This window comes from Mobula birostris, chromosome 9 (assembly GCF_030028105.1).
Source record: "Mobula birostris isolate sMobBir1 chromosome 9, sMobBir1.hap1, whole genome shotgun sequence".
Classification (NCBI taxonomy): domain Eukaryota; kingdom Metazoa; phylum Chordata; class Chondrichthyes; order Myliobatiformes; family Myliobatidae; genus Mobula; species Mobula birostris.
The window spans coordinates 75,946,110-75,961,713 of NC_092378.1; the positions used below are offsets into that span (position 1 = coordinate 75,946,110).

A 15,604-nucleotide genomic window follows, 5' to 3' on the forward strand; every position below is an offset into this window, starting at 1 on the left:
AACAGCCCTCAGCCCTGCCAAACTGGGTAATTAGTTTGTGTGGATGCTGTGTGATGTACCCCACCCCGCCCAAATAACAGACAATACACCAGATACGATTAATGATTTACAGTTTATTGATATTGCTGGAACTATATAATTAATAGAGAATGAAATATAGAACAGAAAATAAAAGGCGCCATGCTTATCAAAGTTCAATCTCTTCGTGCACAAACAGTTGGAGCTCAGGACCCTCTTTCTTCACCCTGCGACTCCTCCACCACCTCGACCGGCCGCCTGGAACCAATAACGGTGGTCGACCAGACGCTCCACACGAGTCCGTCTCCGTCTCCTTTCCTCGTCAAACACCCTGGACCGACCCCGTTAGCAGACTCACAGCACCTGGTCCATCCTCTGTCTCTCTCTCCTGCTTTCTGCCCAAAAACCCGCACATACAATATCTTACAGACACACAGAAAGCATAACAACTATCCCAGTTGGTTCGTTCATCCTCTTATCAACAGATAATCCAAAACAAGCTACTAGCGGAAGGACTTTCTCAGCAGTTAACATAACAAAGAAGCCATTTTAATTAGACTACGCAGTGACAAAAAAAAAGAAACCCCTTACATAAGCATATTGGTTGTTTGTCTGTCTTTGTGTGTAGTTTTTCATTGATTCTATTGTGTTTATTTGTTCTCCTGTGAATGCCAGCAAGAAAATGAATCTCACGGTAGTAAATGGTGACATTATATGTACTTAGAACCTTGAACATTAAGATCAATTTAACCCTTATCTCCTCCATAGACCTCCATATTTCTTATATCCATGTGCCTGTCTAAGTGTCTACTAAGTGTCCCTGATGTATCTGCCTCTTCTGCCTCATTGCAGGGCATCCCAAACATCCACCACACTCTGTTTAAAAAAACTTACTTCTGACATTCTCTATACTTTCCTCCAATCACCTTAAAATGATGCCTCCTTGTATTAGCCATTTATGCTCTGGGAAAGAGAAAAGCCCAGATCACTTGACCTATTCACACTAGATGTGCTCTCTAACCAAGGTAAATCTCCTCTCTAAGGCTTCCACACCCTTCCTATAATGAGGCAACCATACCTGAACACAATACTTCAAGTATGGTCTAAACAGGGTTTTATAGAGCTGCAACATTACCTCACAGCTCTTGAACTCAATTTCTATTCTGTGTAGCTCCTCCACTACCTGATCCCTGAGAGCTACTGGAATCTTTCTCGGGGCATGCATGACTGGTGCAATAGTTGGATCAATCTGGATACGGTGTTTCCCTGGTGAACATCCTAATCCAGAAAACAAGTCATCAAAGTCTTTGAGAATGTCATTTTCTTTTTCAACACTATAGATTTGCTTCACCAGGCCTAGCTTTGTGCATGTTGCTTTGCCCAGTATTGCTGGAACATGTTGCTGTACTATTTCAAACTCGATCTTGTATTTTTGACCTTTCTACACACAGGTGAGTGCTTTATTGCCCAGTGGCGCCTTATTGTGGCTGAAATATGCAACAAGCTTGCAGGTGGTTTTTCTCAGTCTTCCTCTGATGTCCAGTGAGTTAAATGTTTCTGCTGACATTATATTGTACTTTACCCCAGTGTCAAGCTTAAATGTCACATTCCTCCTGTTTATTATCAGATCTTGAGTCCAATCATCTTCATCCGCCATCTCTGCATTGTCAATATTCTTGATGCATACCTCCTGTTCCACTTCAACTGTGCCAATGAACACGTCACTGTTGCCCTCACGCTGTTCCACAGCATGCATTTTCCTTGCGTCCTCCTTCGATTTGCACATCTTTGCAAAGTGAGTTCTTTTCTGGTATAACTTGCATGTCTGACCAAAGGCTGGACATTTTCTGTATCCATGTTTATAACCACATCTGTTTCAGTTAACTTCCTTTTGATCATCCTGTGGAGCTGGCTTTGTCCTACTCTTGTCAGTTTTCACAGTTTTTATTTTGTGCACTTCAGTCTCTTCATTGAGCACTTTAACCTGACTTGACGTGATCTCGCTGGCACGGCAAACATCAATCGTCTTTCCTAATGTAAGATCCGCCTATCTCAATAGCCTGCCTTTCACTTGATCATCCCGTACGCCACATACAATCCTGTCACGTATTAAAGAGTCATGCAGCTGTCCGAACCCACAGTCTTTTGCCTTGCTCTTCAAATCTGTTACACAGGCCTCTATGGTCTCTATTGGTCCTTGAGCCCTCGTGAAAAACCGGTGTCGGATGTGCGGTGGGTTTTTTCTCGGTTCGCAGTAATCTTGAAACTTTTTCTTCAACATTTTTATCTTGCTCATCATCTTGGAAGACAAATGTGTTGCAAACCTTTAATGCCTCTTCCCCCGCCACATGCAGAAACGTAGCACATTGCACTTTCTCCGTCTTTTCAGCTACGCTGGTAGCAGTGCAAAACAGCTCAAACTTCTGGATCCATATTTTCCAGTTCTCAGCAAGATTACCTTGTAGGCTTAAACTTGACGGTGTCTGTAACTGTGACATCTTTTACTTGTCTTCTCTTCCTTTTATTTTCGCTATTTCTTCTGACACCATGTAATATTGATGTGACTCGGACACTGCTGTAGATTGAACAACCACGTTTATTCACCAGACTTCCATGTTTACTTCTCCACATCCTGACGTCATACGCACTCTGACGCTACGAATACTCACACAATGCATTACAGGATCAACATGGCTTTGTGCATGGTAGGTCATATCTAATCAATCTTATACAGATTTTTGAGGAAGTTGCCCAAAAGCTGATGAAGTCAAGTCAGTGGATGTTGTTTATGTAGATTTTAGCAAGGTTCTGCATGAGAGGTTGGTCAAGAAGTTTCAGTCGCTTGGCATTCAAAATAAGGCAGTAATTTGGATTAGACATTGTCTCCATGGGAGAAGCAAGAGAGCGGTAGTAGAGGGTTGCCTCTCTGACTGAGGCCTGTGATTATTTGTGTGCCACAGAGATCAATGCTGGGTCTGTTGTTGTTTGTCATCTGTATCAACGATCTGGATGATAATGTGGTAAATGGACCAGCAAATTTGTGGATGGTGCCAAGATTGGGAGTGTAGTGGATAGCAAGGAAGACTATCAAAGCTTGCAGCAGGATTTGGACCAGCTGGAAAAATGGTTTGAAAAATATCAGAATTTAATGCAGACAAGTGTAAGGTGTTTCACTTTGTGACGACAAACCAGAATAAGACTTATATAATGATCAGTAGGGCACTGAGGAATGCAGTAGAACAGAAAGATCTGGGAATACAGATCCATAATTTCTTGAAAATAGTAGTCATAGTCATAGTCATAGTCATACTTTATCGATCCCAAGGGAAATTGGTTTTCATTACAGTTGCTCCATAAATAACAAATAGTAATAGAACCATAAATAGTTAAATAGTAATATGTAAATTATGCCAGTAGGTTATGAAATAAGTCCAGGACCAGCCTATTGGCTCAGGATATCTGATCCTCCAAGGGAGGGGTTGTAAAGTTTGATGGCCACAGGCAGGAATGACTTCCTATGACGCTCAGTGCTGCATCTCGGTGGAATGAGTCTCTGGCTGAATGTACTCCTGTGCCCACCCAGTACATTATGTAGTGGATGGGAGACATTGACCAAGATGGCATGCAACTTAGACAGCATCCTCTTTTCAGACACCTCCCGTGGGAGAGTCCAGTTCCATCCCCACAACATCACTGGCCTTACGAATGAGTTTGTTGATTCTGTTGGTGTCTGCCACCCTCAGCCTGCTGCCCCGGCACACAACAGCAAACATGATCGCACAGGCCACCACAGACTCGTAGAACATCTTCAGCATCGTCCGGCAGATGTTAAAGGACCTCAGTCTCCTCAGGAAATAGAGACGGCTCTGACCCTTCTTTTAGACAGCCTTAGTGTTCTTTGACCAGTCCAGTTTATTGTCAATTCATATCCCCAGGTATTTGTAATCCTCCACCATGTCCACACTGACCCCCTGGAATCAAAGGTAGGTAGGGTTGTAAAGAAATCTTTTGGCATATTGGCCATTATAAATCAATTTATTGAGTACGGGAGTTGAAATATTATGTTTAAGTTAAATAAATCATTTGTGAGGACTGTGTGCAGGTTTGGTCACCTACCTACAGGAAGGATGTAATTAAGATTGGAAGAGTGCAGAGAAAATTTTCAAGGACATTGCAAAGTGTCGAGTACCTGAGATATAGGGAAAGGTTGAATAGGTTAGCACTTTATTCCCTAGATCACAGACAAATGAAGGGAGATTTGATACAGGTATACAGAATTATGCGGGGTATAGATAGAGTAAATACAAGCAGGCTTTTTCCACTGAGGTTGGGTGAGACTAGAACTAGAGGTCTTCGGTTAAGGCTGAAAGGTGAAATATTTAAGGAGAACATGAGATGAAACTTCTTCACTCAGAGGGTGGTGAGAGTGTAGAGTGAGCTGCCAGTGTAAGTGGTAGATGCAGGTTCAATTTCAACATTTAAGATAAATTTTGATAGGTACATGTATGGGAGGGATGTAGAGGGCTATGGTCCAGATGATGATCGATGAGACTCGGCAGATGAATAGTTTGGCGTGGACTTTATGGGCCAAAGGGCCTGTTTCTGTGCTGTAGTTTTCTATGACTCTATGAGTCTCTGTCTTTGTGCTTTTATGTATTGAATTGCTGCCACATGATTGGCTGAGGAGACGTACAGGTGTACCTAATAAAGTGTACATTCTGAATTTGATTTCTCTTGGCTTTGCTTTATTTCAGAAAAGAAGATTATCACGAAAGTTTATTTCTCGGAGGAAAAAGCCCTCCACTGATGACAGTGAAAATGTTGTAGACTGGTGGTCAAAGTATTACAGTTCTGTGGACAAAGCTCAAAAGGTATTGCAAGTTTATTCTTGAGAATGTATTCCATAACCTTTGTACAAACATTGTTCCTTTTTATACTATTCTGTCATTTATTGAAATAATGCAAGCTGTTAACCCTCACCTCTCCACTCTCAGTCCTGATGCAGGGTTTCAGCCTGAAACATTGACAATGTTTTCCCCGCTGCCACTGAGTTCTTTCACTGTATTGAGCATTTTTCCAAAATTCAGCATCTGCAGTGTCTTTCTTAATTCTCTCAATGTTTTCCTATTTAATAAACCATGTCTTTTCTGTGACTGAACTCCTTACACTTATCCTTGCTTATTAGCTTTGGCCAACTGTCACCTGTTAGTTCTCAATTGACCTAGAATTAACTGCCTTCTGTGAAAGGAGTTCCTTTTTGGTTTACGTGAGTATTTTCCATAGGCAATTCTGTCTCCACTACTTCAGTTGAATTCTTTAGTCGTTTCTTCACTAGCTTCAGAAATTTATGAAATTTGTTGAGCCTAAGTTACCTTTTGTACATCCATTGTGGAATATTCTGGTCAACTGAGCATTTTCAGAATCAGAATCAGAATCAGCATTAATATCACTGGCATGTGTCATGAAATATGCTGATTTGTGGTAGCAATGCATTGCAGTGCATAATTTTATAAAAACTATAAATAACAATCTGAAATAGTGTGTGAATACACACACACACACACACAGTTACATGCACGCGCACACACTACATATAATTAAATAAGTAAGTCCTGCACAGAGAAAGGAAAAAAAAGAAAAAAATGAGTTAGTGAACATCGGTTCGTTGTCCATTCAGAAATCTGATGGCAGAGGTGAAGAAGCTGTTCCTAAAACATTGAATATGTTTCTTCAGACTCTTGTACCTCCTCCTTGTTGGTAGCAATGAGAAGTGGACATGCCTTGGGTGAAGGGGATTCTTAATGGTGGATGTCGTTTTTCTGAGGCATCGCCTTTTGAAGATGTCCTTGATGCTGGGGAGGCCTGTGCCCATGGTGGAGTGGTCTGAGTTTGCAACTATCTGCAGCTTCCTCCATACCAGACAGTGATGCAACCAGTTGGAATGCTCTCTACAGTACATCTGTAGAAATTAGCGAGCGTCTTTGGTGACATACCAAATCTCCTCAAACTGCTATGAAATATAGCCGCTGTTGTGCCATCTTTGTACTTGCATCAATATGTTGGGCCCAGGATAGATTTTTGGAGATTTTGACAACCAGGAACTTGAAACTGTGCACTCTTTTCACTTCTTAGCAAAATAGAGGGCTATGGGTAAAGCCTAGGTAGTTCTGAGGTAGGGACATGTTTGGCACAGCTTTGTGGGCCGAAGGGCCTATATTGTGCTGTAGGTTTTCTATGTTTCTATGTTTTTGATCCCTTGATAAGCACTGGTGTGTGTTCCCTCAGTTTTCCCTTCCTGAAGTACATAATCAATTCCTTGGTCTTACTGACGTTGAGTGTAAGGATGTGTTGCGACACCACTCAACCAGCTGATTTGTCTCACTCCTGTACCCTTCCTCGTCGATCCTGCCAGCAATAGTTATGTTACCTGAAAATTTGTAGATGGTGTTTGAGCTGTGCCTTGCCACACAGTTGTGGATGTAGAGAGAATAGAGCAGTGGGCATCCATCCTACTTTCCATGAGACCAAAGAGCAGAATTAATCCATTCGGACCTTCATGTCTGCACTACCTTTCAATCATGGCTGATATTTTTAACCCTATTCTCTTGCCTTCTCCCTGTGACCTTCAATCACCTTACCAATCAAGAACCTATCAATCTTGCCTTATATATACCCAATGATTTGGCCTCCACAGTCATCTGTAGCAACGAATTTCACAGATGCACCAGCTCCGCCCCATCTCTGTTTTAAAGCAATGTTCCTTTATTCTGTGGCTGTGCCCTTGGATCCTAGACTCTCCCACTGTTGGAAACATCTTCTCCACATCCTTCTTCAGGCCTTTCTATTTCCAGTAGATTTCAATGAAATTCCACCTCATCCTTCTCAACTCTATCAAGTACAGGCTTAAAGACTTTTCTCATATGTTAAGCCTTTCATTCCTGGGATCATTCTTGTGAATGTCTTCTGGACCCTCCCGAGCCACCATATCCTTTCTCAGATACAGGTCCAAAATTGTCCTTGCGCTTTTTGATGGTCGTTGTTGTGGGTTTGAGAGATGCTGCAATTTGTGCATGTGTAATACTACTGAGATAATGATAGGACATTTCTTTTCTGTCGAAGTTACTTTTTATTGCCTATTCCTTGTGCAACACCCTGGGAAAGATTTCACTGCTAATGTAATGGTCTTTCTGTAGAAGCACTGCTAATGTAATGGTTTTTCTGTAGCAGCAGCGTTTGAGTTATGGCTGGAATGTGCACTGTCCAATGAAGGGAGTGTTTTTTCTTATTGTGTGCCTGAGACCAAGGTGATCTGGGTCCTTTGCTCGGCGGATGATGGGGAGAGAAGATACCAGAAAGGAGAGGTCATAAACACCAGAAAGGAGTTGGCTTGGAGTGGGGCCAGGAGTTAATGAAGCCCAGGGAAAATCGATGGAGGACTAGAGGAAGGGAAACTGTGAGCTCGAACACGCACATTAGACTGTTTCATTAAAATGGGCCCTTTTCTTTTTGTAAGCAACACACATCAAAGTTGCTGGTGAACGCAGCAGGCCAGGCGGCATCTCTAGGAAGAGGTACAGTCGACGTTTCGGGCTGAGAGCCTTTGTCAGGACTCGCTGCATTCACTAGCAAATTTTATGTGTGTTGCTTCAAATTCCAGCATCTGCAGATTTCTTTGTGTGTGCCTTTTCTTTTTGTTTTACTTTACTAACCCTTTAGTCAAATTAAGAATTATAAACCTAAATTGTTTAATTGCATATGATGTACTGTCTGTTATTTTGTGGTTCTGATTTGGAACAGGGGAACAAATCACGCAGTGTCCACACAAACAGGAATTTTGCACCTCAAATCTCACACTCTTGGTAGAGCTAGAGATCGTTTCCCCTGGATTTGTACGGCCGACAGAACCTGCAAGTTACACTTGTATTTTTAACATGCTCCATTAATGCTTAACTTAGAAGCATAGAAAACCTGCAGCACAATACAAGCCCTTTGGCCCACAATGCTGTGCTGAACATGTATTTACTTTAGAAATTACCTAGGTTTTACCCATAGCCCTCTATTTTTCTAAGCTCCATGTACCTATCCAGAAGTCTCTTAAAAGACTCTATTGTATCCGCCTCCACCACCATCTCCGGCAGCCCATTCCACGCACTCACCACTGTCTGCGTAAAAAACTAACCCCTGGCATCTCCTCTGTATCTGCTTCCAAGCACCTTAAAACTGTGCTTTCTTGTGCCCTCACGTTCAATAACTCTGGAATCACACTGGAGCATCGGTGTCACCAATGTAGGTTTTTGTAAATAAAATGAAGTGAGGCTTTTTATGTTTAATGAAACCTATAACACATTTTATTAAACCCCAAAACCTAAAAACAAAAGCGTGCTGAAAATCTTTACGTAACTACATCATCACATCAGACTAGCCTCTTAAAGTGAAACTCCAACTCAATGTCAGTGATTGTGAATTTCGTAGATTACTCCCAATTATGTTACCCTACAGGCCTACTGTATCCGGTACTTCTGGTGCTGCCTCCTCTATATTGGTGAGACCCAATGGTGGACTGCTTTGTGCAACACCTTTACAGGCAGGATTTCCCGGTGGCCAACCATTTTGATTCCACTCTCAATTCCCATTCCAACATGTCATCCATAGCCTCCTCTATTGCCATGATAAGGCCACTCTCAGGTTGGAAGAACAACACCTTATATTCCCTCTGGGTAGCCTCCAATCTGACGGCAAGGACGTTGATATCTCCAATTTCTGGTAATTTCTGCCTCTCTTCCTTCTCTTTCTTTCTAAACCCCACTCTGGCTCCCCTCTTACCCTTCTCACCTGCTCCTCCCATAGTCCACTCTTTTTCTATCAGATTCCTTTTTCTTCAGTCCTTTATCCTTTCCCTTTAAGTCCTGTTGATAATGCTCAAGTGAGTCAAATAACACCATTTTAAATTTCAGGTTATAAATGTAGTTTTCATATCTTGCCCAAATAGTTCAGAAAGTTTACGCATTCAACAGATGGACAATGGAAGAGAGTCTTATTCCATTGTTGGTGGGTTAGCCCAGGGAACACATAGAATGTGCCTCAGTTGGCTTTAATACAGAGTCATAGAGAAATACAGCACAAACACAGATCCTTTGGCCCATCTAGTCTATGCTGAAACCATTTAAGTTGCCTACACCCATCGACCTGCTCCGGGACCATAGCTCTCCATATCCCTACAATCCATGTACCTATTCAAACTTCTCTTAAACATTGAAATCGAGCTCACATGCACCACTTGAGCTGGCAGCTCATTCCACACTGTCACTGCCCTCTGAGTGGAAGAAGTTTCCCTCATGATCCCCTTAAACTTCTCACCTTTCACCCTTAACCCATGACCTCTAGTCCCACCTAGTATCAGTGGAAAAAGCTTGATTGCATTTACCCTATCTATGCTCCCCATAATTTTGTATACCTCTATCAAATGTCCTTTCAATCTTCTATGTTCTAAAGAATACAGTCTTAAAATATTCAATCTTTCCTTAGAACTCAGGTTCTTCAGACTTGGCAACATCCTTGTTAGTGAGGGAAGGAAATTAATCCTGATTAAAACTTCTATAGATGTACCGTGGAGAGCATTCTGTCTGGTATGCAGGGGCAACTGCACAGGACCGAAAGAAGCTGCAGGGGATTGTAAATCTAGTCAGCTCCATCTGGGTATTAGCCTACAAAGTACCCAGGACATCTGCAGGGAGTGGTGTCTCAGAAAGGCAGCGTCCATTATTAATGACCTCCAGCACCCAGGACATGCCCTTTTCTCACTGTTACCATCAGGTAGGAGGTACAGGAGCCTGAAGGCACACACTCAGCGATTCAGGAACAGCTTCTTCCCCTCTGCCATTCAATTCCTAAATGGACATTGAACCCATGAACACTACCTCACTTTGTTTTAATATACAATATTTATGTCTTTGCATGTTTTTTAATAATCTATTCAATGTATGTATACTGTAATTGATTTGCATGTTTATTTATTATTATTATTTTATTTTATGTATTTTTTTCTCTTCTAGATTATGTATTACATTGAACTGCTACTGCAAAGTTAAAAAATTTCACATCACATATCGGTGATAATAAACTTGATTCAGATTTGGATTTTTCTGCAGGAAGTACTGTATTGTAGCATTATTTACGAGTGTATGCCACCCAGCACACATATACAGTACATCCTAACAGAATGCCCTGCCACACCCACCCCACTCTCCAACTCACAGACACACTCTCATCCTGCACTGGTCTCTTTTTATCTTTCAGTGCTGCTGTTTCACATATTTATACGACTGCTTGTTTTACTATAATAGTGACAGTGACATAACCATGCACCTCACACTTCCTGTCAACCTGTCCATGCCACTCAGAGATTTGTGCTGATATTATTCTGTGACTGTATGTGCTGAATCATCACTATGTGTGTTGTGCATGACTGAATGTACTGTGTTTTTCACCTTGGCCCCAGAGGAACATTTTTTCCTTTAGCTGTATATATATATATATGTTTGGGTGAACTTGAACTTCATCTAATTCTGTACTTTTAACAACATTTTCCTGTTTAGGCAAAGCTGAAAGGTTCAAGCTCCAGTCAACACACCCAGAGAACTGAGAATGGTGAGACTTTAATGGGAATGGGCATAATGAAGGATTCATATATGTAATGGATGCATGAAGTTTCTATCTCCAGTGAGCAGGAAGGCTGGCCAGTGCAGATCAAACCATCAGATTCTGAAACCCTCTATATTCTGCCCATTTAACAAAATCACAAGCGTTGGAAAAATGTGGCCCATTGACTTCCTCTGAGCTGAATCTTTAACCCAGCATAAGAGGCAGGTGTAGCAGTACTGTGAATGTGATCAAATACCCCGGGCTATGTTTCAAAGCAGATATTGTGTCATTGGAACAGCAGAAATGGAAAATGAGGTTAAAAAGCATAATAATTCAGCCTTTCAGTAAGTTAATGGTGTGCTTAGATGCAACGGCTTCTACAGGGTCAACCAAGGTGTTCTCCAGGCCTGTGCAAACGAGCTAGCTGGAGTGTTTGCTGACATCTTCAACTGCTCCTTGCTTCAGTCTAAGATCCCCTCGTGTTTTAAGAAAGCAACAACAATCCCAGTGCCGAAGAAGAGCAAGGTGGCATGCCTGAATGACTATCGACCTGTGGCTCTGACATCAATTGCTATGAAGTGCTTCGAGAGATTGGTTATGGCACATATCAACCACAGCCTACCGGTCAACCTCGACACCTTGCAATTTGCTTACTGGAGCAACAGGTCAACGGCAGATGCCATCTCTCAGGCCCTACATTCCTCCTTAGAACACCTGGAGAATAAAGACGCATACGTAAGGCTCTTTTTCATTGACTACTGCTCTGCCTTTAATACCAACGTTCCAAATAAACTGATTCCTAAGCTCCGGAACCTGGGCCTTTGCACTCAGATCTGCAGCTGGATCTTCAACTTCCTCACAGACAGGACCCAGGCTGTAAAAATAGGGGACAAGCTCTCCTCTACAATCACTCTGAGCACCGGTGCCCCACAAGGCTGTGTACTCAGCCCCCTGCTGTACTCACTGTACACCCATGATTGTGTAGCCATGTTTCCATCGAACTCAATATATAAGTTTGCTGATGACACAACAATGGTAGGCCGTATCTTGGGTAATGATGAGTTTGAGTACAGAGAGGAAATTAAGAACCTGGTGGCATGGTGCAAAGACAATAACCTATCCCTCAACATCAGCAAGATGAAGGAATTGGTTGTTGACTTCAGAAGGAGTAGCGGACCACACAACCCAATTTACATCGGTGGTGCGCAAGTGGAACAGGTCAAAACCTTTAAGTTCGTCTGGGTCAATATCACAAATGACCTGACTTGGTCTAACCAAGCAGAGTTCACTGCCAAGAAGGCCCACCAGCGCCTTTACTTCCTGAGAAAACTAAAGAAATTTGGCCTGTCCCCTAAAACCCTCACTAATTTTTATAGATGCACCGTAGAAAGCATTCTTCTAGGGAGCACCACAACCTGGTATGGAAGTTGTCCTGTCCAAGACCGGAAGAAGCTGCAGAAGATAGTGAACACGGTGCAGCACATCACACAAACCAATCTTCTGTCTGTGGACTCACTTTACACCGCACGCTGTCGGAGCAGTGCTGCCAGGATAATCAAGGACACGACCCACCAGCCAACAGACTTTTCGTCCCTCTTCCCTCTGGGAGAAGGCTCAGGAGCTTGAAGACTTGTACGGCCAGATTTGGGAACAGCTTCTTTCCAACTGTGGTAAGACTGCTAAACGGATCCTGACCCGGATCTGGGCCGTACCCTCCAAATATCCGGACCTGCCTCTCGGTTTTTTTGCACTACCTTACTTTCCATTTTTCTATTTTCTATTTATGATTTATAATTTAAATTTTTAATATTTATTATTGATTTGTAATCCAGGGAGCGGGAGGCACAGAATCAAATATCGCTGTGATGGTTGTACGTTCTAGTATCAATTGTTTGGCGACAAAAATGTATAAAGATTATTTTTTTTAATGTATTTTTTACAATTGCTGCACATTAAGAACTTCAAGCACTGCAGGTTTACCCCATCAGCGAGTTGCTCGTTGGTGGAGAAGCTGAAGCAGCTGGACTTGGTGTGGACCGTGATGCCGCCTGCGACAGAGAGACGTCGTTATACAAAGGAGGTGTGCAGTCTCATAGCGAGTGATTGTCTTAGTTGCTTTTCTTATGATCACAAAACCCTTCAGGACATTGTTAATGAGGAATGCTGCAAGTCCAATTCACTGATTTATTGGTGGGCAGAGGGGATGCTGCATGGCCTCGGTCATAGCAACGACTAGGCCTCAACCCGTGGAGTTGCCTGCATGTAGCCGCCCAGAGGGTGGTGGCAGAGTCCGGCACTACAGTAGATGCTGCAGCTGTCTTGTCTTCTGTCAGTGGGGTGCCCGAGCCGATGTGGCGTGGCATCCATGCTGGAGTTGGTATTTCTCCTGGTGTTCGTTCGACAGAAGACAAGACAGCTGCAGCATTCATGAACTCAAGGTTTTGGACTATATTTTTTTGTGATTGTCTTTTCCTACTATCCTACATGTGCTATGTGTGCCTTGTGCTCTGTATGACTGTATTTTGCACCACAGCCCTGGAGTAATACTGTTTTGTCTGGATGTATTCATGGGAATTCATGTATGGTTGAAAGACAATTAAACTTGAACTTAATGATGGAAAGGCAGAGTAGGCTCGATGGGCCAAAGGCCTAACTCCTCTCCTGTTTCTTATAGTTTTATGGCCTTAATACCCGGCCAATTTGTTGGAGTGCCTCTCTGACATACAGTCTGAAGTAAATGCTTGTAAAAAGTTAATGCAAAGAAAAATGCACTTCACAACTGCATTTCATGATAAGTTGAGCTGAACGGATAACAAACATGATTCTGATATTGGTTCTTCTCTGGAGACTACACTGGCCAACCACTTGGTGGTACATCTCCATTCAGTCCACAAAAGTTTTCAGCAGTTTCTAGGAGCCTTCAGCTTTCATTTGGCCTCCCATTTCCACTTTAACTTTCTTGCCTTGCTTAAAGTAAATTCAAATTACACCCATGGTTTTGGACTCCCATGTTTCATTTTAATTGAAGCTACAAAACATAAAATTGGTGCAGAGACCTGAGATGGCTACCAACCTGTTAGAGTGAAATGAGATGTTTGAAGTAAAAAAACAGCTTAGTACAGCCCAGAACATGGAGAGATGGTTGAGTTTCACAAAGGCAGCTAGCACATATTCTTTGGAAGGGAAGACTCAATTGATTTTTTTAAAGAAAACTCAGAAAACAGAAGAATTTAGGTTTCATAAAGAGTGAGTACCAGGTGATAATAATCATTAGAAAAATCAGAAATGGCTGGATATTTTGGAAAGATTAACGAGTTTGATTACATCACGGGTAATTGGTTCACGCATACTGAACTATTGGAATGGTATTTTGAAGCAAATAAGATAACCAACAGGGAGCGAGTGCCAATTTTGCTGACTGCATTAAGGTTATTGAATGAACGCCAAGTGGGAAACAAAAAGCTGATTTTAAAAGTAGATGCAAAGGCCAAAGCCCAGCTGGATGAATGGAAGGCCACAAAGAAAGGAGTCAATGGAAATATAAAAACAGAGAATTCTTCAGATAATGTTGTGGATGAGGTAACCAAGTGCAGAGATTAGATTGTAAAGGATGCAATAGAAGGATTAATGAGAGAATAGTCCATTGAATTAAATGCACCTTCCCAAGATCACGAAACACAAACTAGGAGAAGAAAAAGGAGTGAAGAGATGGAGACGAAAGGTGTCCAGAGCTGTCAGAACGACTTCCTGCAGTCCTAGAGTCAAGTCCTACAACCACCACAGAGGAGGCTCCAGAACCTGAGACTGTTTCACAGCCACAGGCCTCGCCTGCCAAGAAGAGTGATTCCCCCTTGTCAGGAAAGATGTTATCTCACAAGAGTAAGACCTCCTCCATAGTGATTAAACCTTTAGGCCTGAATGGAATAATTTAAAATTTGCTATGCTATGGATGTCTGTATATAGTAGATGTATTATATAGTATATTGTGTATATAGCTGAGATGCATTCTATAATGAGTTAGAATTTTCTAGCAAAGCAGGAAGGAATTATGTATTTAATATTTCAATTATATTTGAATAATCTTGTTTATATATTATTTGATTAAGCATTCTTGTTTGTTTAAATAATTAATTACGTGTTATATGTAAAAACGTTAATTGCAGATGTCATCATGCTACCACAATACATGCACGCCTCACTTAAAGTAAACTCGAATTACACCCGTATTCTTTGGACTTCCGTGTTTCATTTGAATTAATTTAATGTTTTAAGTTACAGAGCATAACATACCTCAATTTTTGAAAAGACATTTTTCCAATTTATGAATTCCATCCAGAGAATTATTCCAGACAATCGGTACCCAGAACATAGGACATTACAGCACAGTACTGGTCATTCAGACCACAGTATTGTGCTATTCTTTTAACCTGCTCTAAGAGCAATCTAACCCTTCTCTCCCACGTAACCTTCCATTTTTCTTTCATCCATGTGTCTCTTTAAATCTCCCTAATGATCATGCCTCTCTCACCACCTCTGGTAGTGTGTTCCACACACCCATCAATCTTTGTGTTGAAAAACTTACCTCTGACACCCTCCTATACTTTCCTCCAATTGCCTTAAAATTATGCCCCCTTGTGTTAGCCATTTTTACACAGGAACAAAGTCTCTGGCTATCCACTTTAGTCTATACCTCTTATTTATCACCTCTATCATGCCACCTTTCATCCTCCTTCACTCCAAAGTGAAAAGGCATTCGCTCAACCTATCCTCACAAGACATGGTCTCTAATCCAGGCAGCATCCTGGTAAATCTCTGCACCCTCTCTAAAGCTTCCATATTCTTCCTATATTGAGGCAAGCAGAATTAAACACAATATTCCAAGTGTGGTCTAACTAATTACAACATTTTCTTTCCTTTCATTTTGTAGTGTACATATTTTTCCCTT

The 15,604-nt window shown here is 41.8% G+C and overlaps 1 protein-coding gene across 1 annotated transcript in view; it reads left to right on the forward strand.

The window, feature by feature from the left end:
* fer1l6 (fer-1 like family member 6) overlaps positions 1-15,604 on the forward strand; it is a 311,731-nt gene that overhangs the window by 225,623 nt on the left and 70,504 nt on the right. The window contains exons 27-28 of the mRNA XM_072267285.1: positions 4,773-4,889; positions 12,634-12,739. Coding sequence (XP_072123386.1) covers positions 4,773-4,889; positions 12,634-12,739 — 223 coding nt within the window. The remainder of the gene's footprint in view (positions 1-4,772; positions 4,890-12,633; positions 12,740-15,604) is intronic.